The sequence below is a fragment of the Orycteropus afer genome, unplaced genomic scaffold (assembly GCF_000298275.1).
Source record: "Orycteropus afer afer isolate SDZICR_OR568_19922 unplaced genomic scaffold, OryAfe1.0 scaffold00045, whole genome shotgun sequence".
In the NCBI taxonomy this organism is placed as follows: Eukaryota; Metazoa; Chordata; class Mammalia; order Tubulidentata; family Orycteropodidae; genus Orycteropus; species Orycteropus afer.
In genome coordinates this window covers 8240196-8266551 of record NW_006921632.1, presented here as the reverse complement: position 1 = coordinate 8266551, position 26356 = coordinate 8240196, and the positions used below count along the sequence as shown (strand labels likewise).

The 26356-nt window shown below is 36.1% G+C and overlaps 1 protein-coding gene across 1 annotated transcript in view; it reads left to right on the top strand.

The window, feature by feature from the left end:
* Positions 1–26356, top strand: part of ARID2 (AT-rich interaction domain 2) — a 325308-nt gene that overhangs the window by 202206 nt on the left and 96746 nt on the right. The window contains exons 5-6 of the mRNA XM_007937912.1: positions 1716–1934; positions 8776–8843. Coding sequence (XP_007936103.1) covers positions 1716–1934; positions 8776–8843 — 287 coding nt within the window. The remainder of the gene's footprint in view (positions 1–1715; positions 1935–8775; positions 8844–26356) is intronic.

Genomic DNA, 26356 nt, shown 5'->3' with positions numbered 1-26356 from the left:
GCCAACTCGACGGCAAACAACAACAACAACAACATAGAAAATCATAGGAGCTCTGGTAGTGTAGTGTCTAAGGCATTAGACTGCTAACCAGAAGGTTGGCGGTTCAAACCCACTAGCCACTCCTCGGAAGGCAGGTTAGGCAATCTACTTCCGTAGTGATACAGCCTCAGAAGCCCACGGAGGGGTGGCTGTAAGTCAGATCCAACTCGACAGCATATAACAACAACAACATAGAGAATCATAGTTGCTTGGTTTAGCAAAGATTTCTTAGGACACAGTACCATCAATATTATATTTGCATATTAACAGGAATGCTGTACATTACAAGTGGAAATGCAAGCTGTTGTACCCACTTTGACAGTTTGACAGTTTCTCACAAAGTTTAACATACACCTGTAAATGATTTAGCAATCTCATCTGTAGGTTTGACCAACACGAATTTTAAAAATATTAAATAAAATAAAAAACAGACATTCCTATATGAAAATTTGTAGCAGCTATGTTAATAAGTGCCAAAAATTGAAGGGGGCAAAAAAACATTCAAATGTCTCTCAACTAGGAAGAAATAAACTATATTATATCCATACTGTTTTTCTTGTTGTTGTTGTTGTTGTTATGTGCTGTTGAGTCAGACCCGACTCATAGAAACTCTTCCTTGGGTTTCTGAGGCAGTATCACTATGGAAGTAGATTGCCCAATAGCAATAAAAAAGAATATCAACATGGACATATATCTGAAATGCATTATAGCACATGAAAGAAACCAAATAAAAAAAGATATATGCTGTATGATTCCATTTATTTGGCATTGGGGGGCAAAGAACAAAAGTACCCCAAATCTTTAGGAATAGAAATTAGACCAGCAGTTACTTGAGGATAGAGGAAGGAGATTGACTGCAAAGGACATGAAGAAACTTTTTGGATTGATCAGAGTGTTCTATATCATGATAGTGACATCTGTCAAAACTCATAGTATTCTAGAACTAAAAAGCATGGATGGCTTTTACAATGCTACTTGTCTTTCAATAAATTCAACATGCATAAGCTATAATCTCCTACAACTGGGTGCAGTTGATAGGAAGTGGGTGTAAACAAAAATAATAATATTAAACATGTCAAGGGAACCACTCTTCCTGGCTTATAGTATCTAAAAATGAGAAGACGTCCCTTGAAATGCAAGAGTGAAAAAATGTGCTCCTCTCCAAAGCAAAAAAAGAAAGAACGAACCACGAAAGCAGTTGCTGTCATTGCATTCCAGCTCATGGCGACCCCACGTATGTCAGAGTAGAACTATGCTTCATAGGATTTTCCAAGCGGTCACATTTCAGGAGTAGATTGCCAGACCTTTCTTTTAAAGTGCTTCTGGGTGAGTTTGATCCTCCAACCTTTTTGTTAGTACTTGTGCACTTAGCATTTGTGCCACTCAGGGACTACTAAAAAACATGCAAATTAGGGTAAATTAAAGTAATGATAGAATATTTTGGCACATATATCCAGTATATGGATTTTTTTGTATTTTAATTCTTGTTTAAGAAGGTAATAAATATAACAGTGAATAAACTTAAGAAATTTAAAAAGTTGAACTCTCAACTGTTTATATTTTAAAATTATAAAAACTCAAAACTTCTGCCCAATCTTTGGAAGGATATCCATAATGGTATCTATAATATTTGTTATATTTAAGGACATTTTGTTTTTGTTTTTTGTCTTTGTTAGATTATCTGCGTCAAAGTTACGGGCTATCTATGGACTTCAATTCGCCAAATGATTATAATAAATTGGTGCTTTCACTGTTATCTGGACTCCCAAATGAAGTGGACTTTGCTATTAATGTATGCACTCTCCTATCAAATGAAAGCAAGCACGTCATGCAACTTGAAAAAGACCCTAAAATCATCACTTTATTACTTGCTAATGCCGGGGTGTTTGACGACAGTAAGTTTTAAGCTAAATGTATTGTACGATTATTCTATAAAGGTGTTATTAAATGATGGTGCTGTTAGTTGCCAACAGGTCTGCTCTGACTGGTGGCAACCCCATTTACAACAGAAAGAATTGTTGCCAAGTACTGCAGCATCTTCTGGCCAGTGCCTAAGGCATTTGACTGCTAACCAGAAGGCTGGCGGTTCAAACCCACAAGCCGCTCCGCTCCTTGGAAGGAAGGTTGGGCAGTCTACTTTCATAGTGATACCACCTCCGAAACCCAAGGAGGGGTCACTGTGAGTCGGATCCAACTCCACAGCAGTTGTTGGGTTTTTGCGTTGCAGCATCTTCACAATTTTTGGTATGTTGAAGTCCATTGTGGAGGTTTGAGCGCCTTCCAACCTGAGGAGCTCTTCTTCAAGCATTATATTGGAAAGTATTCTGTTATGAGCTAAAGGGTTTTCATTGGTTAATTTTTGGAAGTAGCTCTCCAGGCCTTTTTTCCTAGTCTGGAAGCTCTTCTGAAACCTGTCCTCTAGGAGTGATCGTGCTTGTATTTGAACTTGTGGCATAGTATCCAATATCATAGCAGCACTCAAGCTACTACAGTAAAGACTGACAGCCACTTGTAGATGAGTGGTGGGTCATTAGGTAGATGTACTCACTTAATATTTACAAATATTCTTCCAAAATGGGTCTTAAGGAGAAAAGTAGTTTTAATATTAAATATAATCAGTGTTTTTTATGTGGCTTTACCATATTAACTGCATTATTAAGATAATGAATGTTTGGAATTTTTTAATTTCAAATATTTGAATAGTAGTTCAGTCTAATTAAAGTCTTAAAAATCAAGAGGTTTTTCTTGTGAGATATTTGTGTTTCTTAATTGGAGAAGAATGGCGTTTATAAAATTCTGATAAAATTGGACCTGGGAGAAATTATTTTCCAAAATCTTTCTGCTAAGGTGTAAAAACTGTAGCTTTTAATTTAAAAAAAAAAAATGTAGGTCAGTATGTGTGAAAATTTACTGCCTGAATTAACAAAATAAAGCTAATCAAATATTTGATATATTTTTTTCTTACAGAGTTTGCTGGAAATATATCCTATTAAAGTATAAGATAATGAAACATAGTGAAATTTCTTTATCATATAAGAAACTGGAACAGTAGACATTGTCTGTAACAGAATTCCCTATAATATCTCACAAATCCATGACTTTAACTTTATATAGCAAGAAATCTACAAATATGTTCATTTTTCTTTAATTTGATTTGGTTCAAGTAGTTTAATTTTCATTTGTAATTTTGTTTGGGATTCTATAAGTAGGATTCCTTGAAATTTGACATATTCTTTTTTGTCTGAAGATAATTTTGAGGTTAAACAAAAGTGAAAATTAGTTTCTGTTGTAACTTTGCAAATGTAAATGTGGTAGATTGTTATCTCACCTTCATGTTTTTTGATTCATTTATTTTATTTTTAGATTTAAAATAAATTTTCAGTATTTACTATAGAATGGAATTGGATATAGTATTACATGTTTCAGAAACCTTAAAATGAAGATTTGATAGTGTATATATTTTCAAACCACAATTAATTTTTTGTGAAATCTTACTGCTTAATCATCAAATAAGTAATACATATGAATAACTTAAGTTGTGTATTTGATAGAAATAATCTATCACTTTTATGTTCTTGAAGCATTTTAAAAAGCCTACATAATTATGTAGTGTACCAATTTAAAACATTAATAAGTGCTAAAAAAGTCAAGGAGGCCACACCTTCTGACCCCCTCTGTCCGGACAAGAGGAAGACAGAATCACCATCAATAGCCCAAGGCCTGTTCCTGCGAGGCCAGACATGTTGCCTGCCTCCAGCCCTTCACCAACCCTGACACCAACCGTTCCTCCCAAGCACTCACCACCTTTCTGCTGGGTTTGATAATTCACTGCAGTGGCCACACAGAACTCACAGATTATGGGGTTTATTAGGGAAGCACCCGGTTACAGTTCAAGTTCAGGAAAAATGCTCAGTTTCTCTCAGCCTGCCGTCTCCCCACCAACAGTCTCTCACAGTCTCTCTCCCAGCAGTGCATACCCCTCAGTGTCTCTCAGCAATGCGTGGCTCTTGTGTCTCTTTCCCAGCAGCTCATGTCTCTCGGGGCATGTGTCTCTCAGTGCATTTCTCTCAGCAGCACGTCCTTCCTCAGCCAGCAGTCAGAGAGACTTCTTCTACCTCTAGGAGGCCTCCTTTTGAGCCTGGCAATGTGGCCAAACTAACCAATCATAACATTAGAATAGGAAACATCTGAGAGAGAGCGCAAACTTCCCAGAACATTGCTTTGTGCCACTGCTCAACAGAAATACCCCAAGTGGATAACTTTAGCAATCAGGAAGGAGCTCCTCAATTGTTCATGGCAAATTCTACCTCAGAGTTTACAAAGACTTATGGGTAGAAAAGCCACACTAAGTAATTTATTATACCACAGACCACCTCCTGGCTTTTCTAGCCATTATCCCTTTTATACTTCAAAAACTCACATCCCTTTCACCATCAGTTTAAGAATAACCACACCCATGAAAGTGTGTAAGCCAGCCACTTCATGCCTTTATCTCCCCCCATTTTAAATAGCCAATTTCTAATTTGCCCATCCCTATCAAACCAGTACTCTGAGGAGACAAGCATGGTCCTTTCTCTCTGGAGGATCTTCTGTTCTGCTTGGAAACTTCAGGCATCTAGATCCATAAACAAGCAAAGTCCAGCCCAGCACAAGCCATCAAATTGCAGCAACTTAACACCAGCTCAGTGTCAAACATCTTCCTCTTCATTTGGTCCGGTTCTGGTCAGCTCATCCCTAGCCATCCCAGCTAGGTCGTGGGTACCAGCTGCCAAGTTTCGGAGTCACACTCTTCCCTTCACTTTAGAACAGCCAGCACCTTCTCTCACATATTCCATCCTCAGGGACTATTTCAATGCTTATAGGCTCACAACTCCTTGCACTTCAGATCAGCCAGCCCTTCCTCTCTCATCCCCAGCCTCCATGGCCTAGGTCAAAGAGTACGAAACTCAGCCTGTTTCTTCTGTGCTGCACTTCCCCATTTCCACTCAAGTGGACCCAGGTGGTCACAAGTGAGCAACATACCAAGCCTACTGCTCACTGGCTTCCTTTAACTTTCAGTCCTAGAAGGGGTTTCTCTCATGGACTGTGACTTTCCTGCCTTGATGTACCCAAAGCCTAAATGCTTGCTCACAATTCAAAAAGCCAAATAGTCTTTTTTTTTTTCCTCTTCAGGTCCTTTTTTCAAATGCAGATCTTCCATTCCCTCAGTAGTACTAGGTGGGGCTCAGGTTTTCTACCTAAACTCCTACTACTCTCTACACACAGGGCTTAAAACAAAAGCCTGTGTTTCTTCTGGGCAAATTCTGTTTCCCCTTTTAAACATATCCAATCAAGTATCAGCTGAAGGCAGAGTTACACGCTCTCTATTACCCATACCCCATAATTATTTCTAATGTATAAGCAGGTAAGAGACATTCAATACCTGTAGTACATTCAGGTAAACATATAATCCAAAACACATAACCCTTTTTAAGACATTCCAAGTTCATCTCTTCACCTTGATTACCTTCCCATTCTATACATATGGTCTTGGGCCTTTGGCTGGGTGTAACCAAAGGCCCTAGCCTCTGGATCAATGATCTCTTTTAAGAGGTAACACCAAACAAAGTAAACATCTAAGAATCCAAAATTTCACTTCCAACGCCCCTTCCTTCTCTCTTTTACAAAGTCTCATGCTTCTATGAGTCTGGAACCACTACAGCGAATCCCACCGCTTCTGACACGAATTGCTAAAGGGGCAAGGAGGCCACATCTTCTGACCTCCTCTATCTGCACAAGAGGAAGACAGAATCACCATCAATAGCCCAAGGCCTATTCCTGCGAGACCAGACATGCTGCCTCCCTCTAGCCCTTTCACCAACCCTGACACCAACCGTTCCTCCCGCAGCATTCACCACCTTTCTGCTGGGTTTGATAATTCACTACAGTGGCCACACAGAACTCACAGATTTGGGGGTTTATTAGGGAAGCACCAGGTTATAATTCAGGTTCAGGAAAAATGCTCAGTCTCTCTTAGCCCACCATCTCTCCCCCAGCAGTCTCTCACAGTCTCTCTCCCAGCAGTGCATGTCCCTCCATGTCTCTCTCATCAATGCATGGCTCTTGTGTCTCTTTCCCAGCAGCGCGTGGCTCTCAGGGGCACGTGTCTCTCAGGAGCGCATTTCTCTCAGCAGCACGTCTTTCCTCAGCCAGCAGTCAGAGAGACTTCTGCCTCTAGGAAGCCTCCTTTTGAGCCTGGCAGAGTGGCCAATCTAACCAATCATAACATCATAATAGGAAGCACCTGAGAGAGAGCACGAACTTCCCAGAACATTGCTTTGTGCCACTGCTCAACAGAAATATCCCAGGTGGATAACTTTAGCAATCAGGAGCTCCTCAGTTGCTCATGGCAAATTCCATCTCAGAGTTTACAGAGACTTATGGGTAGAAAAGCCACACTAAGTAATTTACTACACCGCAATAAGTAAGTGCTGTTTTTTGGAATTTTTGTATCATTCTAGCAGTCTTAGACATTTAGTTCCAAAATACATAGAGACTTTATGTAGACTTTATAAGAGTGGGTTTGTATTATGAAAATAATTCTCTTTTGGTTTGAGGATTACAGATATATTTAAGTTGGTTAGGGTTTTAAGAAATGGTGATTTTTTTTAGGACATTGAATTTTAATTGAGAGATAAATGTAAATGCACTTTAGATAGTGTAGAGTGTTTACACATTTTGTATGTTTGAAGAATTATTTTTAAAAATTCCATGCAACAAAAAATTGAATTATTCAGTCTTTTATGTCCACCAGTATTTTTCCTATGAAGTTTTTCTTGAAATGACACCCCGACACACTCCCACTCACACACCCCCCACTCACACACCCACTCACATACCCCCCACACACACACACACACCCATCCCCAGTGAAAACACACAAAACCATATCCTTATATCATGGTGTATGGCCTTCAATTTTCTCATGAAGCTGCTACTTACATGTAAGTTAAGGGTCTCTGGTGACATACTGGTTAAAGAAGTTGCTAACCAAAACATGGTGTTTTGAACCTACCATCCACTTGGGGAAAGGATGAGGCAGTGTGTTTCTGTGAAAATTTACAGGCTTGGAAAGCCTATGGGGTAGTTCTACTCTGCCCTAAAGGGTCACTGTGAGTCAGAATTGACTCAGTGACAGTGGGATTGGTTTTATTGTTTGTTTTGTACCTGTAAGTTTGATATTTTGTAGAATTCTTTAGGCCACTATAGGTAATTTATTTGTTAAAACTTGCACAACTATTTTTTTCAGTATAATTTCCTCGTGACCTTAGTATCAATAATGATCTGTACTGAAAGGAATTTAAAGACTATAAAAGTTCAATCAGTTTTTCCTGCAGAAAATATATACCTTTATTACACTTGTCATAACATGTGCAATCCCACTGCCCACTGCCAGAGTTGATCCAATAGGACACTATAGGGTTTCCAAGGCTGTAAATATTTACAGAAGTAGACTGCCACATTTTTCTTCCACAGAGTAGCTGGTGGGTTTGAACTACCAATGTTTTGGTTAGCAGCCAAGCACTTGAACCACTGCACCACCATGTCTTTTCTGACTTGTCCAATAATGGGGCTTAATTTTGTTTAAAGATTGACATTCATAAAAAGTAGTTTGTTCTTTTTTTGTTGTTTGTTAACAGTTGCCAAAGTAGTTTCTGTTTTCTGAAAGCAGTAGCTTTTATTATTGAATTTTATTATTGAATAAGTGATAAAGCACTGAACTAATTTTTAAAGTGGGATACATATTTACAGTTTGGACATTTGTATCATAGTATTTTACTGTCTTGTGCTATAACCAAAAAAAAGAGCTAACAACATAAATTAGCAAAAAATGATAGAATATGTGCCTTAGTTTTTGTTGTTGGGGTAGGGATGACAAGTATGGAGGTTGTAGGATGTTATTAAGAAGAAGCTTTCCAAAATAACATTGTAATAAACACACACACACACACACACAAAAGAAGCTGTACTTCTAGGAGTTTTTTAATTATTATTAATAAAATAATGCTGCTGTTAATGTGCCGTCGAGTCGGACCCGACTCATAGCGACCCCCTCCTTGAGTTTCCAAGGCAGTATCACTACGGAAGTAGATTGCCCAGCCTTCCTTCCAAGGAGTTGCTGGTGGGTTTGAACCACCAGCCCTCTGGTTAGCAGTCCAGTGCCTTAGGCACTATGCTATCAGAGCTCCTAATAAAATAAAAAGGTTAATTATTAATAAGATTATTATTAATAAAATAGTAAGATTTCATTTGTGGGAATTACTCCCAAATAATATCTTGCCCTGTATTATTTGAAATACAAATCAACATTTATGTCTGAAATTAATATGAAGATTTAAAATTTAAAAAATTTTAAAATCTGTCCATCTCAAAGCAAAAGTATGAGCAATAGAGTAACTTTTTTATGGTACTCTTAATTTCTTTATTGTCTGTAAAACAATTAATTGTCTGTTAAACAAAAATGAATTGTGTATTTTTAGTTTATAGGGACATAAAAATTTTCTTTCAACTCCTGAATTCAAAAAGAAAATATTTTTTTAAAAGATTATCATGACTCTCTGTAATTTAGTATTTAAAAAACTCTTAGTGACCATATCTTAAAATGTCATTTTATTGTTTTTCTAAGCCTACCTATTGTTAAAGAATTAAATGAAAGAATGAATTCTGTTTCACTGAATATACTATTGGTTTTTTAAGCTTTAGGATCCTTTTCTACTGTATTTGGAGAAGAATGGAAGGAGAAGACTGATAGAGATTTTGTTAAGGTAATTTATATGTGTTAAAATGTTAAACCGTTGAATTACATATAGCCAGAGGTCACAACTATCAGTGGTTACTCATTTTATATACACGATACTATCTGTATTTTTATCTTCAAGATAATACATGAAGATAACTGTTAAAAAATTGTGATTAAGTTGAGTAAATTTTTGGAATATCTAATGAACATAAATAAAATTCTTCCTTTGTTATACATTGATTTCTGAGAATGCTACATCTACAACAATAACAATAAATAGTTGAATTACCCTGTTCCTAACCAGAGAATAAGGGTTTCAGGAAGATTTATTTTTATGTGCTTTTTGTAACTATGCAAATCAGGAAAACATGAAAATCCAAGCATATAATCACTTAAAGGATATATGAGCCACAAAAATTAATAGGTGTGTTTTCACTCAAGTCACAATAAATAGTTTAAATAAATCAAAATCTTGCAAACAAAAATTAAGAGCTATTTTGAGGAAATTATCTAACAGTATACTTTTGAAAGGAATCTGAATTATGAATTTCAAGTAACAAACTATAAAAAAGAGCCCTGTTGGTATAGTAGTTAAAGTATTTGGGTGCTAATCAAAAAGCCTAAAGAAATTGTTTTCCAACTTGTTTAATTCTTCCTTGCTTTTAGATAACTATAGGATTCTTTTATATATCATTTGAAGGTATAATCCACCATGTACTTAGAACATGCACATTAAATTAAACATTATTGTCTAAACACATTTTGTTTTCTTTAAAATTGATTTTGAGTAGCTTTTATGTTTAATTACTTTGTCAAACATCTTTTTTATTTCTTCAGCTAAAATTTCTAAACCTGTTCACTTTGTTTCTTAAAAAATAGCTAATTAAATGCCATGATGTAATATAACAATATATAGATGTTATTTGAGCCGTTGCTTAAATATTAAAAATATGTTGAAGTGAAAATTTGGATAGTGAGATATCTTGTAAATTTAGATTAAAAGAGACTTGTTTTAAGAAGTAGTCTCTATCAAGTAGTATTTTACCTAAAGAAACATGAAGTTGTGGTTTATTGCCAACTGGTTGAAAACTTTAAATTGTATAATTTATTAAAGCTTAAATTATATTAGGTGAATTGTATTATGAGGCAAGATGCTTAACTTTTCTTTAAATGTTGCTACTTTTTAGTTTACCAGCCAACAAAAATTCCTGCTAATGATAAAGTTCTACTAATCAAAAACTTTTTAATATTTCCTGGCAATCTATTTTAAGTGCTATCAGTTGTGTTTAGAAATATGGTAGTAATTCATGAAGATATTTTCAAAAGTTTCAATGTACACTTACCATGACAGCTTAAATTCTTTTTTTAGATACAAGCTATTTGTATCTTTAGTACTGCTGAATTAAATAATTTCTGTTTCTACCTAATTCTACAACTGAAGAATATGTATTTTTTTACTTTACCACAGAAAAAAGCAGAAGTTACACTTAATCACTCAGCATCATTGCCTTTTATTTCAAAATAACTTCATAGAGCTGTCATGTATATTTGTTTCAATTATATCATGTAAAAATATTCTGTTATTTTCAGTGAAGAATTATAATTTTTATGGCCTACATATTAAACACATTACATGTTGTTGTTGTTGTTGTAATGTGCCATTGAGTCGGACCCGACTCATAGCGACCCCTCCTTGGGTTTCCGAGGCAGTATCACTATGGAAGTAGGATTGCCCAACCTTCCTTCCGAGGAGTGGCTGGTGGGTTTGAACCTCCAGCCTTCTGGTTAGCAGTCAAATGCTTTAGCCACTATGCTACCAGAGCTCCCAAACACATTACATAGTTATCTTTTATAAAATATTTCAAGAAATGTATGTATCTACAGTCTGGTCTCTTCAGAGATGTACGTATGCGTTTTATTTTAAAAAACAGGTACTATATGAGTTAAAAGTTCATTAAATAATGGAGGAAGAGAAAAAAAATGTTTTCATGTTTGAACACATAGTTTAAAGGTTAAAATTAAAACCATTATTAATCTTGCTCATCTAGGAATAAACATTTTATTATACACCTATTAAGTTTTTTCTATGTAAATAATATTTAAAAGCAAAAATTGTCTTGTGAACTTACTATATAATGTACCTTTTTCTCTTAATTATGAGCTTTTCTTTTTAAGATTTTAAAGGCTACTTATGTATATTCCATAATTTATATCAATAATTCACATTGGTAGAAATTTAGGTTGTTTGCATGTTTCTTTATTTTAACTTTGACGGGACAAACATAACTCATAGCCAAGTCTTTGAGAATATACAGAAATTTTTCCTTAGGATAAATTCTAAGAAGTTAAATTTTGAGTGACAGATTCTGCTAAATCCTTTGAGAAAAATATACCACCTTAAGTGAAATTTAAGGTAATTTTTTTTATATTGTTATGCTAAATAAAAATGTAACCAAATCTTGATTAAAAGGTTGATGATACCCAAATAGTAGCTTAAAAATGCTTTATTGAGAAGAAAAAAATATTTTGTACTATTTTACTTGGTAGTACGATTTTTAAATTATTTTACAAATTCATTGTGTTAACAAATATTGACTGTGCATTTTCTATATGCTTATACTTTTCTGCTTTCAAAGAATTTCCATTCTAATACAGAAAGACAGTAAAAAGCTCATAGTATTTAGTTTTAAGTTATGAAATTACTGTGAAGAAAATAAAGGAGGGTAATGTGATAGAGAATTACAAGAGACACATGGCCGGGGGAATAAAATTAAATAGCATAGTCAAGAAAGGTTCTCTTAAGGAGTTAACAAATCTGATGATTTTTTGTAGATTCAGTGATAATAAAGGACTAGTTATACAGAGGTATACAGGAAGAGCTTTTCAGGTGGAGGGATTAGCAAATACACATCCCCTAAGTAAGAACAAATTTAGTTTGAGGTATAGAAAATATGCTATTGTGACAGGACCCATAGAAGGAAAGTGGTAGCTGACAAATATGCGTGTTTTAGATGTTTGTGCAGTTAAGAAAAAATTCTTATCTATGTCCAAATATATGTTTGTTGTTTTGTTGAATACATTAAAACCAAGTTTTAGGATAGGTTGAAAATTTTAAAAACATATTTACTTTATACCTGACTCCCTTAAGTAAATTTTAAAATTAAATTTGTGATACACACTTAGAAAAGTGTATATAAGGGTACAGCTCAATAAATATTTACAAAATGAGAGCACCAATGTAATCAGCTCCCAAATCAAGAAACAGAACATTACCAGCACCCATGAAGCCCTCCTATTCATTCCCTCTTTCATTCACTTACTCCTCCACTTCATCACACTCTCAACCCACTCCCCCACTACTACCACCTCTGGCTTCGTTTTCTTTGTTTAACATTTTGCTGTGTGAGATTCATCCATGTTACAAGTATTTCTACTTCATTTTGTGCACTGTATAGTATTCCATTGTATGAATATACACCAATTCATTTTTTCACTATACTCTGTCATACTTGGAATTCTCTAAGGTTCTTGCATTTGTAGGTTCATGTCAAATTTGGAAGTTTTCTGCCATTATTTCTTCAAACAGTCTTTCTGACCCTTTCTCTTCTCCTGAGAATCCCATGATGCATATGTTGGTTTGCTTGATTTTGTTCCATAATTCCATTAAACTGTGCTTGCAGTCTTGAGCCTTCTTCCTTTTTGTTCCTCAGCCTCCATAATTTCAGTTATATCCTATCTTCTAGTTCACTGATTCCTTTTGCCAGGTTAAATCTGTTGTTAAATGTTTTAATGTGTTCATCATTTCAGTTACCTCTTTCAGTTCCAGTATTACTGTTTGATTTGTTTTTATAGTGTCTATCTCTTTTTAAATTCTCTTTTAGTTCATGCATCATGTTTCTAATTTCCTTTCTTTCTTTGTCTTTGTTTAAAGTTTTTTGAGCTTGTTTCATATTGTTGTATTGTATATTCTTCCATTCTGTTCATTATTTGGTCTTCCATAGATTAGATTCCTCTCCCTTCATCTTGTTCACTTGGGTTGAGATGTTGTCTCCATTTTCTATTTGTATCCTGTAATTTTTTGTTGAATCAGTATCATTAGTATTTTTATAGAGTTTTAGCTTTCTCAATCTTCCCCAGTACTAAGTGCTTTTGAGAATTTCTTCCTGCAAGAAACTCTTAGGCAGGAAGAGCCTTCAAGACCTTACCACTCCCTTTACTTCTATTTTTACTAAGATATGAAAAATCCAAACCAGGATTGCTTTGTTTCAGTATCTCCCAAACAGCACAGAAGACATGCACTAATCAATCTCTTATCCACACAGCAGGTGAGCCATGGGTGGATTGTCTGGGATCACAGCAGTGTTTCCACTGTGATGGGACAGGCAGGGGTGTGAATACCCTGAACGGGACCTGAATTTAGAACCAGATCTAAAGCCCTTTCCCCGTGCTTTGGCAGTTGTATGTTTGTTGGGAAAGCAGATTCTTATGCAGGCACCACTTCTGTAGTCAGTAACAGAGTAAATAAAGTTCATGGTGCCAGGCAAAGGAGGGATTTGAACAGTGTAAGTAGTGTTCTTAATGTATGAGACTCGTTAACTCATGTCTGTTTGCAGTCTTTTACTGCTATTCTCTGCCCAACGATTTAAAGTCCTTCATTGCCAATGCCATGTTTCTTGATGCACATGTTGACGGGTGGAAACTAGACTGACTTATTCTGTAATCTTCGCAGAATACCCTGTCCATTCTACTTTAAATAAAGAAAACTGAAAGGATTTGGTAATTTCTGGTTTGGAAAGAAATAATGCTGGTATTAAGATTTTTATACATGTCCTTTTGTTGAGAAATAGACCTAGAAGTACAGTTGCTGGGTCATGGGATATACATTTGTACTAATAGCAGATATGCCAAACAGATTTCAAAGTCGTGTACAAATTTTTTTGCCAGCAGTATATCAGAATTCATTTTTGACAACAGTTGATACTGTCTGTGTCTTTCATTTTAACCATTCAGATAGGTACGTGGTTTTTGCATTTTGGTTTTAGTTTCCATTTTCCCTGATTATTAATGAAATACAGAACACCTTTGACTACTTAGTTAACCTCTTCTTGAAGTTTTTCTGTTGCTCACTTTTCATTTAGATTGTTTATCTTCTTGTTGAATGATTAGAGCTCTTTATATATTTTCTATTAAAGTTCTTTGTATTACAAATACCTTCTACTCTGAGGTTTACATTTTCATTCTTTAATGGTGTCATTTGATGAACAACTTCTTAATTCTAATGTAGTCCATTTTGTCAAATTTTACCTTAATGTTAATGGATTTTGTGTTCTTTTCAGTTTTTTTGCCTACCTCGAGCTCAAAAAGATAATCTCTTTTTTTTCCTTCAGTTTTACCTTTCTCACTTAAATATACTTATGGAAGTGTGTATGTGTGTGTATGTGTGTGTGTGTGGTGTGAGTTAGGTGGTCAAGGTTTGTTTCTCCGCATATGGCTACCCAGTTGAACCAGCTTCTTTTATTGAAAAAACTTTTTTTACCTCACGGCATTACAATACATATTTGTAAATCATATCATCATATCATGATATGTGTGTAAGTCTCATTTCTAGACTGTTCCATTCCATTGGTCTATTTTCCCAGTTACAAGTTTAAAGTCCACACGTTTTCATCAAAAAATTGAAATTTTTCTTACTGAAATTTTCACAAGAATTTGTGTTTTCTAACTAGAGAAAATACTCACTTATTTTCTTATTTTCATTCCCCAGTCCACTGATAGTAAATAATAATATTTATTATCACAATTATTTTTTTACCTTAATGTACCTTAAAACCTAGCAAAGCGGGTCTTTTAATCTAGCACTTTTGTCCCTATTCTTTCTTTCTTGTTTTTTTTGTTTTTTTTTTTTCCCTTCAGCTAAGACAATAGAAGAAAAAATTTATTGTGCATGATACACTCAGCTGCAGCAGAGAACAGAAGTAGTCCAAAATGTAGGTCTAGGGCAAAAGATCAGAAGGGACTGATTTAGCATGAACAAGGTGGACCTCTCTTAAAGAGCTCTGGTGGTGTAGTAGATAAGGGACTTGACTGCTAACTGTAAGCAGTGGTTCAAACACATCAGCTGCTCTGTGGAAGGAAGACTAGGCGATCTACTTCAGTAAAGATTTACAGCCTTGGAAACCCAGTGGGGGTTGCTGTGAGTTGGAAACAACTTGCTGCAGTGAGTTGTTGTTTTTTAATGTGATTTGGGTGAAAGTTTACAGAGCAAATTCATCTTACAGGACTTCATATACACTTTGTCTCATGACATTAACTGCAATCTCCCACAATGCATCAGCTCTCCTCCTACTTCCTCCCCATAGTTACCTCTTCCCTGTGTCCTTCCCTTCCATGCACTCCTGCCTCCTGAGCTGTCTCCCTATGCATACACAGCCCTTCTATTCTCCCATGATTGATCTCTCCAAAGAGTGTATCTGCCTAATGTAAATGTTCAGCTCGTATGCCTGTCTTTTATTTGGCTGGAAGCCACAGGAGTGGGTTCAATTCCAGACCTGAAGGGCAACTAGGGACCATAGTCTCAGGGGTTCCACCAGGCAGACCAGCTAACCTGTTCCTCCCCCGCCCCCATTTTTTTCTTTTTTTTTAAATGATTTTGAGTTTTGTTTCACATTGTTCTCCCACTCTATCCAGGATCTCCTACAGAGATCTCCCTCTGAGTGATTGACAGTGGTAGCCAGGCACCATCTAGTTCTTTCGGTCTCATAATCATATAGGCTGAGTGTACCACTTCCTCGGACTAATTGTTTCTATGAGTTTTTGGTTTTCTTTATTCTTTGCTCTGGACGAGGACAAACCCATCGTTGCATCTCAGTGGCTGCTTGCAATCATTTAAGAACCCAGTCATTACTCACCATGGTAGGATGTGGAATAATGTTTTTGTGTAGTATGTCATGCCAGTAGAGTTTGATGTCCCCTGTGACTACTTGCTCCCTCTGGGTAGCTGGCTGTGGCCAAGATGTGACTACAACCTTGTCACTTGTTAGCTCTACTATATACTTGGAAATTCTTAAATAACATACAAATATACTTGGAGAAACATTGTCTACTAACAAGTTTGGTAGTGTTTTTTGTTTGATTTTTTTTTTTTAAGGTGGGACTCTCAGAGGTGTTTGTGGTGATCAAATGGCAATGGAAGTTGTATATCCAGTGAGACCAAAGTTCTAGACAATAACATGCATTTAGCAACTTCTACCAGTGTCCCTGGCCTCCTGCTTTACATATTCCTGCTGCCAGACCTTCCCTGGTTCCAGACTCTAGCATTTACTTGAACCTCTGCCTCATCTTCCTTCTTTTGTGCTTCATTTCAGCCTCTGAATTCATTTCTTCCTCTGTGTGTCTCTCAAGGTTCAGAAACTTCTAACAAGATGGTATTAAGGCTGAGAAACCTGTGTCCATTCTTTCTAAAATATCCCATTGTCCTTCTGAGTTTATGTTCTTTCTTCCTAAAGTATAACATCCTTTAGTTCTTTAAGTGAGGGATTCACTGGAAACATTCTGAGTTTAAATTTATTTTTCCAATTTTGCTCTTATTCTATTTAGAATTCTGTTATAACTTCTAAATTGTCATTCTTTTGTTTTCTGCCTTCCTTTTTAGGTCCTTTAATGACATTTGTTTTGTTTTAAAGTTGATTTATCATCTTTCATTTGTCTCTGGTATTTTGCAGCCATGTAACCAGGTGTAGATTTTATTTTTTTCTAGAATTTCAAAGTTGGACTTTCATATCTTGTCCTTCATAATCTCTTAACCTCTATTTTATATATTCCATCTATTTAACTATCAGAAGTGTTCAGGATAATTCCTTTAGGATTGTTTTTTCAGTTATCACTTCATCTGTGTCTGTTAGACCACTTGCCCATTTTTTATGTTTTTGATTCAGTGACCGTGTTTTAATTTCTATACATTCTCTTGGTTCTTTTCAAATATGCCCTCTTTGATCTTTTCGATACTTTTAATACTTTTAAATGAATATATATATTTATACCTGATAATTTTTACATCTAAGATTTTTGGTGCTTTAAATCTACTCATCCTCACTCATGGTGGATTATTCTCTTGTTTTTTATAATGTTGGTTACAAATTTCAGCTGACATTTTTCTGTGGGTCTTTTTTTTATTTTTAAGAACAAGTTCTTACCTTTTTCTAGTCTTACTTGTTATGAGCATTATAACTCAAGTTTTCTTCCTGTATTAATTTGATTGGAGACCTGGTAGCACAGTGGTTAAAGTGTTGGCTGCTAACCAAAAGGTAGACATTCAAACACATGACTTTCTTCCATAGGAGAAAGATGTTGCAATCTGCTTCCATAAAGATTTACAGCATTGGAAACCCTATGGTGTAGTTCTACTCTGTTCACTATGAGTCGGAATTGACTTGCAGTCATGGGTTAGTTTGTTTGATGGTTTTACTATCTTTGATTGTTCTTTCAATGTTTACACCACAAATGATAACTTGAATCGATACTTCTTTAATAAATTACTACTTTCCCAACTCCTGGATAATGTAGGAATTCTAGAACAACTCTATGCCTGTGGTCCTACTCTTAATTTTAAGCTATAAATTTCGTTCTAAAACTACTTTAGCTACATTCCTAAAATTTTATTATACTGAAATTTCATTATCATTTAGTTCAAGATATTTTCTTATTTCCTTTGTGATTTCTTCTTTCATGCATTGGTTATTTAGAAGCATGGTGTTTTATTTCCAAGTAGTTATGAATTATCCAGCTGGCTTTTGTTATTGTTGTTGATATTTAATATCATTTCATTCTGTATGATTTTAGTCTTTTTAAATTTTTCATGACTTATTTTATGGCCTGGCTTGTAATCTTTCTTGACAAGTATTCCATGCACTTACAAGATAAAGTGTGTTTTATTATTGAAGATGCATTGTTTCTTAATATTGATTAAGTCAAGCTGTTTGAAGTGTTACTCAAGACTTTCGTATCATTTCTGCTTTTCTGTCTACTAGTTCTATTATTCTTTTGTGAGATGAGCCTTAAATTGATCACTGTAGTTGTCAAGTTTGTTGTATATATTCTTTCAGTTCTGTCAGTTTTTTCTTCATGTGTTTTGAAGCTCTGTTATTTGTTGGACACATACTTTAAATATTTATTTTTTGTTGATGAATTAGCCTTTTTATTATGAAATACTCCCCCTTATCTCTGGTAATATTCCTTGTTCTGAAGTCTACTTTTTGTGATAATGATAAAGCCACACCAACTTTTTATGAGTAATGTTTTCATGATAGATTTTCCCATCCTTTAACTTTACTTTTTACCTGTGTTTCTCAATATAGTCTTTCTTACAGACAACATATAGGTGCACTAACATATAGATGCATCTTGCTTTTTTTCCCCACAGCCTGATAATTTCAGCCCTTTAATCAGTGTATTGAGACCATTTGTACTTTATGAAATATTGAGGTTGTGTGTTGTCTCTCTTAGCTTCTTTCCCCACTGAAATTTGATTTTACCTTTGTTTGAAGGATATTTTCACTGGATATAAAATTCTAGGTTTTACAGTTTTATCTCAGCACTTTAAAGATGGCATTTCATTATTACCTGACCTGCATTGTTTTGGATAAGAAGTCGGTAGTTATTCTTAATATTTTTCTTCAGTATGTATATGTGTCCTCTGATTCCTTTAAGGTATTCTCTTCATCACTGTTTGTTTATTTGTTTATGACATGCCTTGTGATTTTCGTTGTGTTTATCTTACTTTGGGTTCGTTTAGATTCTTAGATCTGTAGTTTGCTGTTTTCATCAAATGTGGAACATTTTTGTCAGTTATTTTTCTTCCCTGTCCTATTTTCTGAGACTGAATATCCATATGTTCGATTACTGATACTGTTCCATAGATCACAAGGTCTGTGTTCATTTCTTTTAGTCTTTTTCTCTGTGTATTGGACTATGGATAGTTTTATTCTTTTTTTTTTTTTTTTGGCCTTAGTTAAGCCTTATGGATTAATATTTTTTCATTTCAGATGTTGTATTTTTCAGTTTTAGAAGCTCCATTTTGTATTCTTATATATCATCTATTTCTATCCTAATTTCATTCATATTTTTATTTAAGTACTTGAGTGTATTTAATCATCATTGTTTTAAAGCCCTTGGCTACTGATTTTATCATCTTTATTACTTCTGGGTCTTTTTCTGTTGACTGCTTTTGCTCCTGGTAATAAACCACATTTTCCAGGTCTTTGCTAGCAATTTTTTATTAGAATGAATATTATTTTACATTGTCGAGTGTCTAGATTTTGCTGTCTTTGAACACTACTGAATTTGTTCCAAATATTAATCTATGTATGGATTATCTTCATCCTTTGGAGCATTGTTTATAAGCTTTGTAAGGGCAGATATACACTACTAGCTTTTACTTTTTGGGTAGATTATCCATACTCCTAAAGTGTTGATTTTTGGGGATCTCTATTGAATGAGGTACAACATGATCAGTTTTCTGAAAATAGTTTTGCGTAGAACTTCCCTGTAGGTTTTCTAACCGCCCCCCCCCCGTTTTTGTTTTTTATTTGCCTCCTACAATGAAGTTTCACCTAAACAAGTGCAGCCTAGTATTCAGTAATACACTGAACACAGTCCTTCTGCAGATTCATTTCTCTCTGCACCACCCCTCCTTTTCTCCAGATTTGTTCTGCAAATTCTGACCACTTTAATTTCTCTGAACTCCTGTCTCTTTAGCTTAGCAGTGTCTGTAATCTCTTTAGTTTCCCTTATCTTTACCCTAGAAAACCTGTTCAGGCAGAAGTCATGGCATTCGTTGGGCTCACCACATTTGTTTCCCTTCTCTCAGTGTTTCCTATCAGGCACTAGCTATTGTCTAATCTCTGGAAGCACTTGTTTTGTTCCTGTGGTTTATGATGTTGTGTTGTTGTTACGTGCCACCAAGTCGGCCCCAACTCATAGCGGCCCCTCCTTGGGTTTCTGAGGCAGTATCACTACAGAAGTGGGATTGCCCAACCTTCCTTCCGAGAAGTGGCTGGTGGGTTTGAACCGCCAGCCTTCTGGTTAGCAGTCAAGTGCCTTAGGCCCTATGCTACCAGAGCTCCTTGGTTTATGATAGTGTCTTACTTTTCTAGTGTTGTTGTAACACAAACACCACAAGTGAGTAGCTTTAAAGAAAAGAAATTTATTTGATCACCTTTTAGGAAACGAAAGTCTGTATTCAGGGCACCAGATACAGAAGACTCTCTCTCTCTGTTGGCTGTGGGGGAAGAGCTTCTGTAGTTCCCAGTGTTTTTCGGCTCCTTGATGATTTTCATGTGGCATCTATCTTCCCTCTATTTGTGCTTGCATTGTAATCTGTTCTTTTTATAACTTAGAAGTGATTAGGTTTACTACAAACTCTACAATATTATCTCATGTCATAACAAAGAAAACCCTATTCCCAAATGGGATTAATTCCCCAGGCATGGGAGTTAGGATGCCAACACATATTTTGGGGAGTCACAATTAAATCCATAACACTCAGGATGACTAGTCTAGTACTAGTTATTTGAAAAAAACAAACTCGTGGTGATCCTATGGGTTACACAGTAGAACTGCTCCATAGTTTTCTTGGATAAAACCTTTTTAAAAGCAGCAAGCCAGGCTTTTCTTCCACAGTGCTGCTGAGTCAGTTTAAATTACCAACCTTTAGGTTAGTCATCCAGTGCAAACTGATTGCATCACCAAAAGACCTTGCAGTACCAGTTACAGCTAGTGTAAAAGTCTCTTTAAAGCAATTTTCCTAAATTATAATTTGGCCCATAAAACATTAATTTTTTTGTTTTATAAATTCAGTGTTTGTTTTTACTTAACCGCTGTTCTGGTTACCTAATGCCACTCTGACAGGCATATACCACAAATGGGATGGCCTTAACAAACAGGAGTTTATTCTCTTGCAGTTCAGGAGGCTAGAAGTCCGAGTTCAAAGTGCCAGGCTGTAGGGGCTGTGTGAAAGCCCCTCAACCTTGGGCTTCAGCTCTGCCTCTTGTTCCCGGCCCACTGAAGCTAGAGGCATCTCTTCAATCAGACAGCTGCTGGCTGCTGAGGCTGAGAAGCCCAAGGCTCACAAATAAAATGGCGGTCCCGATGTTACCAAACCACACAACAAGCCATTAATACAAATCCATTGTAAGTACTAAGGTCAGCAGAGCATGGCAGGCTGCTGAACAATGACACAGCTACGTGCAGCATCCAAGTGTGCCATAGCCTGGAGACCATTCCTAAAGCTGCTGCTTATATATGGGAAACAGACCACATACCCAAAGCAGATACTTAGCTGTTCAATAGATTCCACCATGGAATTAATTACCAATCTCACCATGGGGAATAACTACATCCAGCTGCCCAGCCACTCAACAGGTCCAGCCAAATTGACACACTGATTTAACTACCACAGCCACACCTACCTTTTTCAGTTTTCTTTCTTTAATGCAGGTTTTCAGGTAATGGAGTTTTTCAGGTTTTGTTAGAAAGTGTTTTTCTCGACGTTCAGTAAAAACAATTTAAGTGTATAAGATTCTCTGCTGAGAGTTACTTTCTTCTTCACTATGAAGATAATCCATGTCTTCTAGCTTCCATTATTTCTGTTACAAATTCTATTGCCCTTTTGAAAGTAATCTGTCCTTTTTCTCTGTCTGCAACTTAAGATTTTTTTCCTTTGTCTTTGATCTTTGGTAGTTTTATTATTATGTTCCTAAATTTTTTTCTTTTTTAAAAAAACTTTTTTCTTCAAGACTTCCAGTAAGATTGAGGAATAGGCAGATAAGCTACACAGAACCTCTTCAACAAAAACAGAGAAACCAATTGACAGAGAAACAGAAGATAATCCTGGAGCCCTGATCTTTGAAAGGAAGTATACAGATGTGAATTAGGCACCAACTAGTGGAAAACCCTGAACAAAAACAGTGAGTATGGAGATGGTCGGAGCAGTAGACTGTCAGCTACTCTAACAGGACCAACAGCCTGAATATCTCCAAGTTGTGTTGGGATGTGAGAATTGACCTAAAGATCAGCCCTGGTCACCAAGAGCTGCCAGGATGACTGTGCTGGTCGCTTGTGACTAGGAAGGGAAACAGCAAGAAAGAAGACAACCTGAGCTGTGGACTTTCAGCTGTCCAGAGGGTGCAGCCATTTTGAATGTTTACAAGGACAGCTATTTTGGATATTTAAAGTGACCAAGAGGGTGCATCCATTTTGAATCTTTACAAGTGGTGGCCATTTGGATTTTAAAGTGACAGCATTCTCATTTGGATTCTAGAGACCTAAGACTAGGCTCCATTTGCCAAGGATGGCAGGGACGTACAGGAGGCTGACAAGGGAAAAGGAGACAGGTGGTAAGTGTATAAGTGCTGCCAACTAGCGAACAGAGGAGCACAGCACAGTACCCTGTTTACATAGATAACATAAAAACAAAACAAGGAAAATGAAAATTGTGGGCAGATCACTCCAATTTACAATCACCAATTAAATATAAACACAAAAACATTGCAATGCCTTGGAGACAACAGAGCATCACAGTCCACACAAACAAGCAAGATAAAGGAGGAGAAACAAGGAACCAGTATACAGACCCAAAACATCCCTGAGGAAGATGCAGAATTGGAACTCTCTGATAATGAATTCAAAAGAATTATATTTAGATATCTTCAACAAATTGATAGACAGATCAAGGAAAACACAGAGAAAACCCTAGAACAATTTCAAAAGACAATACAAGAACAAAATGACAAAATAAATGAAAAATTAGAAATGATACAAAATCTACAGATAGAGATCCAGAAGATTAATACTAAATTTTCAGAAATAGATAAGACATTGAATGGGCAAAGGAGTAGAATTGAATCAATGGAAGACAGAATTAGTGAGATTAAAGGCAGATACCTCAATACTTCTTTACAAAGTAATCAATCAGAAAAAAGATCAAAATGAAGAAACTCTAAGGTTCATGTGGGATACCATCAAAAGGAATAACCTATGTGTATTTGGAATTCCAGAACAGGAAGAGACAAATAAAACCACAGAAAAAATAGTCAAAGATTTGTTGGAAGAGAATTTTCCTGGTATGAGGAAAGATGAGAATATATCCATTCAAGAAGTCCAGCGAACCCCAAATAGGATAGACCCCAAAAGAAAATCACCAAGACATGTCATCATCAAACTCACCAAGACCAAAGACAAAGAAAGAATCCTGAAAGCAGCACAGAAATAAAGAAAAGTTACCTACAAGCTCTGATTTATCAGCAGACATCATGCAGGTAAGAAGACAATGGGATGTTATATATAAAACCCTGAAAGAGAAAAATTTCCAACCAAGAATTATGTACCCAGCAAAATTGTCCCTCAAATATGATGGTGAAATTAGGACATATCCAGATAAGCAGAAATTAAGGTAATTTGCTAAAACCAAACCAATCTTACAAGAGATGTTAAAGGGAGTCCTTTAGACAGAGAACCAACAACAGCAAACAACAGATGAACATTAACACACGTGGTGTGTGTGTTAACCCAGAAACCAACCCAGCTATGGAATTATCCAAAGTAAATAAGCCTACAAGATTGTAAGCAGGGAATCAGAGGCATCAGTTGACAAATGAAGACAACTACAAACCAAAAAGAGGGAAAAATTGTGTAGTTACAGAACTTCTAAATGTTAGGGAAGTCAAGACAACTACGAGATAGAATGGACTGTTCTAAACTTGGGGAATAAAACTAGAAATCACAGGGTAACCTCAAAGAAAAATGATAAACCTTCACATCAGAATAAAAAAGAGGACCAGCACAAATATTTAGCAAATACTAACGCAGTAGCAACGAGGGAAATGGTAACACGATTCATAAAGAAAACGATCTCAGCACAGAAAATTATATGGAACAAAGAAATTGGCACCATGAAAAAGCACCAAAAATGAAAGCAACAAATTCATACTTGTTGATAACTACATATCTGATAAGGGATTTATCTCAAGATTTATAGAAAACTCCAGTGCTTCAACAACAAAGGAATTAATGGACAGAAGACATGAATAGACATTTCACCAAGGAGGATATCCAGGTGACCAGCAAATACATGAAGAGATGCTCACGATCATTGGCCATCAGAGATGCAAATCAAAACAAGATACCATCTAACCCCAGCACTGATGGCAAGGTTCAACGAGACAGGAAATAACAAACGCTGGTGGGACTGTGACATGATAACAACCACTGTGGAAAACATATGGCGATTCCTTAGAAAGCTGTTATTGGAGATAGCATTTGACCCAGCAATCCCATTACTAGGTATGTATCCTCCAGAAGTGAGAGCCATAAGAGAAACAGATATATGCACACCCATGTTCATCACACCACTAGTTACAATAGCAAAAAGATGGAAACAACCTACATGCCCATCACTGGAAGAGTGGATGACCTGACTATGGTACATACACACAATGGAATGCTGCTATGCAGCACTAAAGAATAATGTAGAGAGCCTGCAAAACACTGCATAACATGGATGAACTTGGAGGACATTATGCTGAGTGAAATAAGTCAGTCATAGAAGGGCAAATATAGTATTAGTTCGTTGTTGTGGAGGGTCAAGGAAAGGTTTATATATGGAAGGAAACTTTCTTTGTTGGTTGCCAGGGGTAGGAGGGAACACTGCGGGGGGAAAAAAAATCCATTGACCCATGTCATTTTAGTTTTGTGTGTCTCACTGTACATAAATTATATTTTAATAAAATATATTAAAAAATTATTCAAGTGTTAGTGCTTCTTAAAGTTGATGTCTTTTAATTGTTTTAGAAATTTCACTGTCCTGTTCCCTCAGAAAAGGAGCTCTTGTGGTGTAGTGATTAAAGCATTGTGCTGCTAACCCAGAAAAGTCAGTAGTTAGAACCCACCAGCCACTTTTCCATAGGAGAAAGATGAGGCAGTCTGCTTCCATAAAGGTTTGCCATCTTGGAAACCCTATGTGCAGTTATTCTCTGCCCTGGAGGGTTACTATGAGTTAGAAATGACTCAGTGGCAATGGCTTCGGTTTAATGTCTGTCTTTTCAAATACTGTTTCTGTCTCATTCTCTTTCTCCACATCCTCAGCAACTTAATTACTTGAATGTTAGAACTTTTCATTGTGTCCCCTGTTTTGTATACTATTTTCCATTCATCCTTTTATGTCTCTATTCCTCAAACATGATGATTTATTCTGCTTTCTTTTCCCATTCACGAATATCTTGGATTAGATCTATTTAGTGATTAATCCCATCTGTTGAATCTTTTAATTTCAGTTAGATTTTTTAGTTATGGAATTTGATATGGTTCTTTCTTACACTTTTCCTTTTCTTTATCAGAATTTTCAATAATTTCATATGCCATTGAGTTTATTTTCCATGGTTATTTTTAATTATGTGTATGATATCTTCATTAATTGAATTGCTTGTGGTGCTATTTTCTTGGTTAATGAACATTGCCATTTTCTTCATATGCCTAGTTTTTTTTTATTGTGTTTACCAACATTGTTTATCATGCAATTTTTTGTGCTGTAGGTCATCTTGGTTGTCTGGCTTTGGACCTCTTCTGGGACCGTTGTTGTTGTTATGTGCCGTCGAGTCAGCCCCGACTCATAGCAACCCTTCCTTGGGTTTCCGAGGCAGTATCACTACGGAAGTATATTGCCCCATCTTCCTTCCGAGGAGTGGCTGGTGGGTTTGAACCACCAGCCTTCTGGTTAGCAGTCAAGTGCCTTAGACATTATGCTACCAGAGCTCTTATAGATTGCCCAACCTTCCTTCTGAGGAGTGGCTGGTGGGTTTGAACCACCAGCCTTCTGGTTAGCAGTCAAGTGCCTTAGCCACTATGCTACCAGAGCTCCCTCTTCTGGGACTGTTGTTGTTGTTGTTATGTGCCATCGAGTCGGACCCGACTCATAGCGACCCGTCTTTGGGTTTCCGAGGTAGTGTCAATACGGAAGTAAATTGCCCCATCTTCCTTCCGAGGAGAGGCTGGTGGGTTTGAACCACCAGCCTTCTGGTTAGCAGTCAAGTGCCTTAGCCACTATGCTACCAGAGCTCCCCTTCTGGGACTAGTGGCTTTAAATATTAAAAAATTTTAATTTAACTTAAAATACACACACACATATATGTGTGTGTGTGTATCAGAATTTTTAGAAATAAAAAGTGATGTATTAGCTCAAGTGCTTCTTCTTTATTAATACTGTTACTAATACTTTATTGATACTAATAAGTAACACAGTAACACAGTTAAGTGGTAGGCAAATTGAAGTTAAATTTCATTTTGTATAGAAATATTAGTGTATAGTCTTTGTCTCCATTAGTTTCTTGGCTTGTAAAAGTACATTAAACAGTGGCATAAATTTTTACTCATCTCACACATATTGATCAAAAGATAGATAGAGAATACTGGAAAGCAAGTTACCAGTTTGGAAACACACTGCTTCATGTTTTGCTGTTTGAATATTTAGTACGTGTAGATTTACTTAGC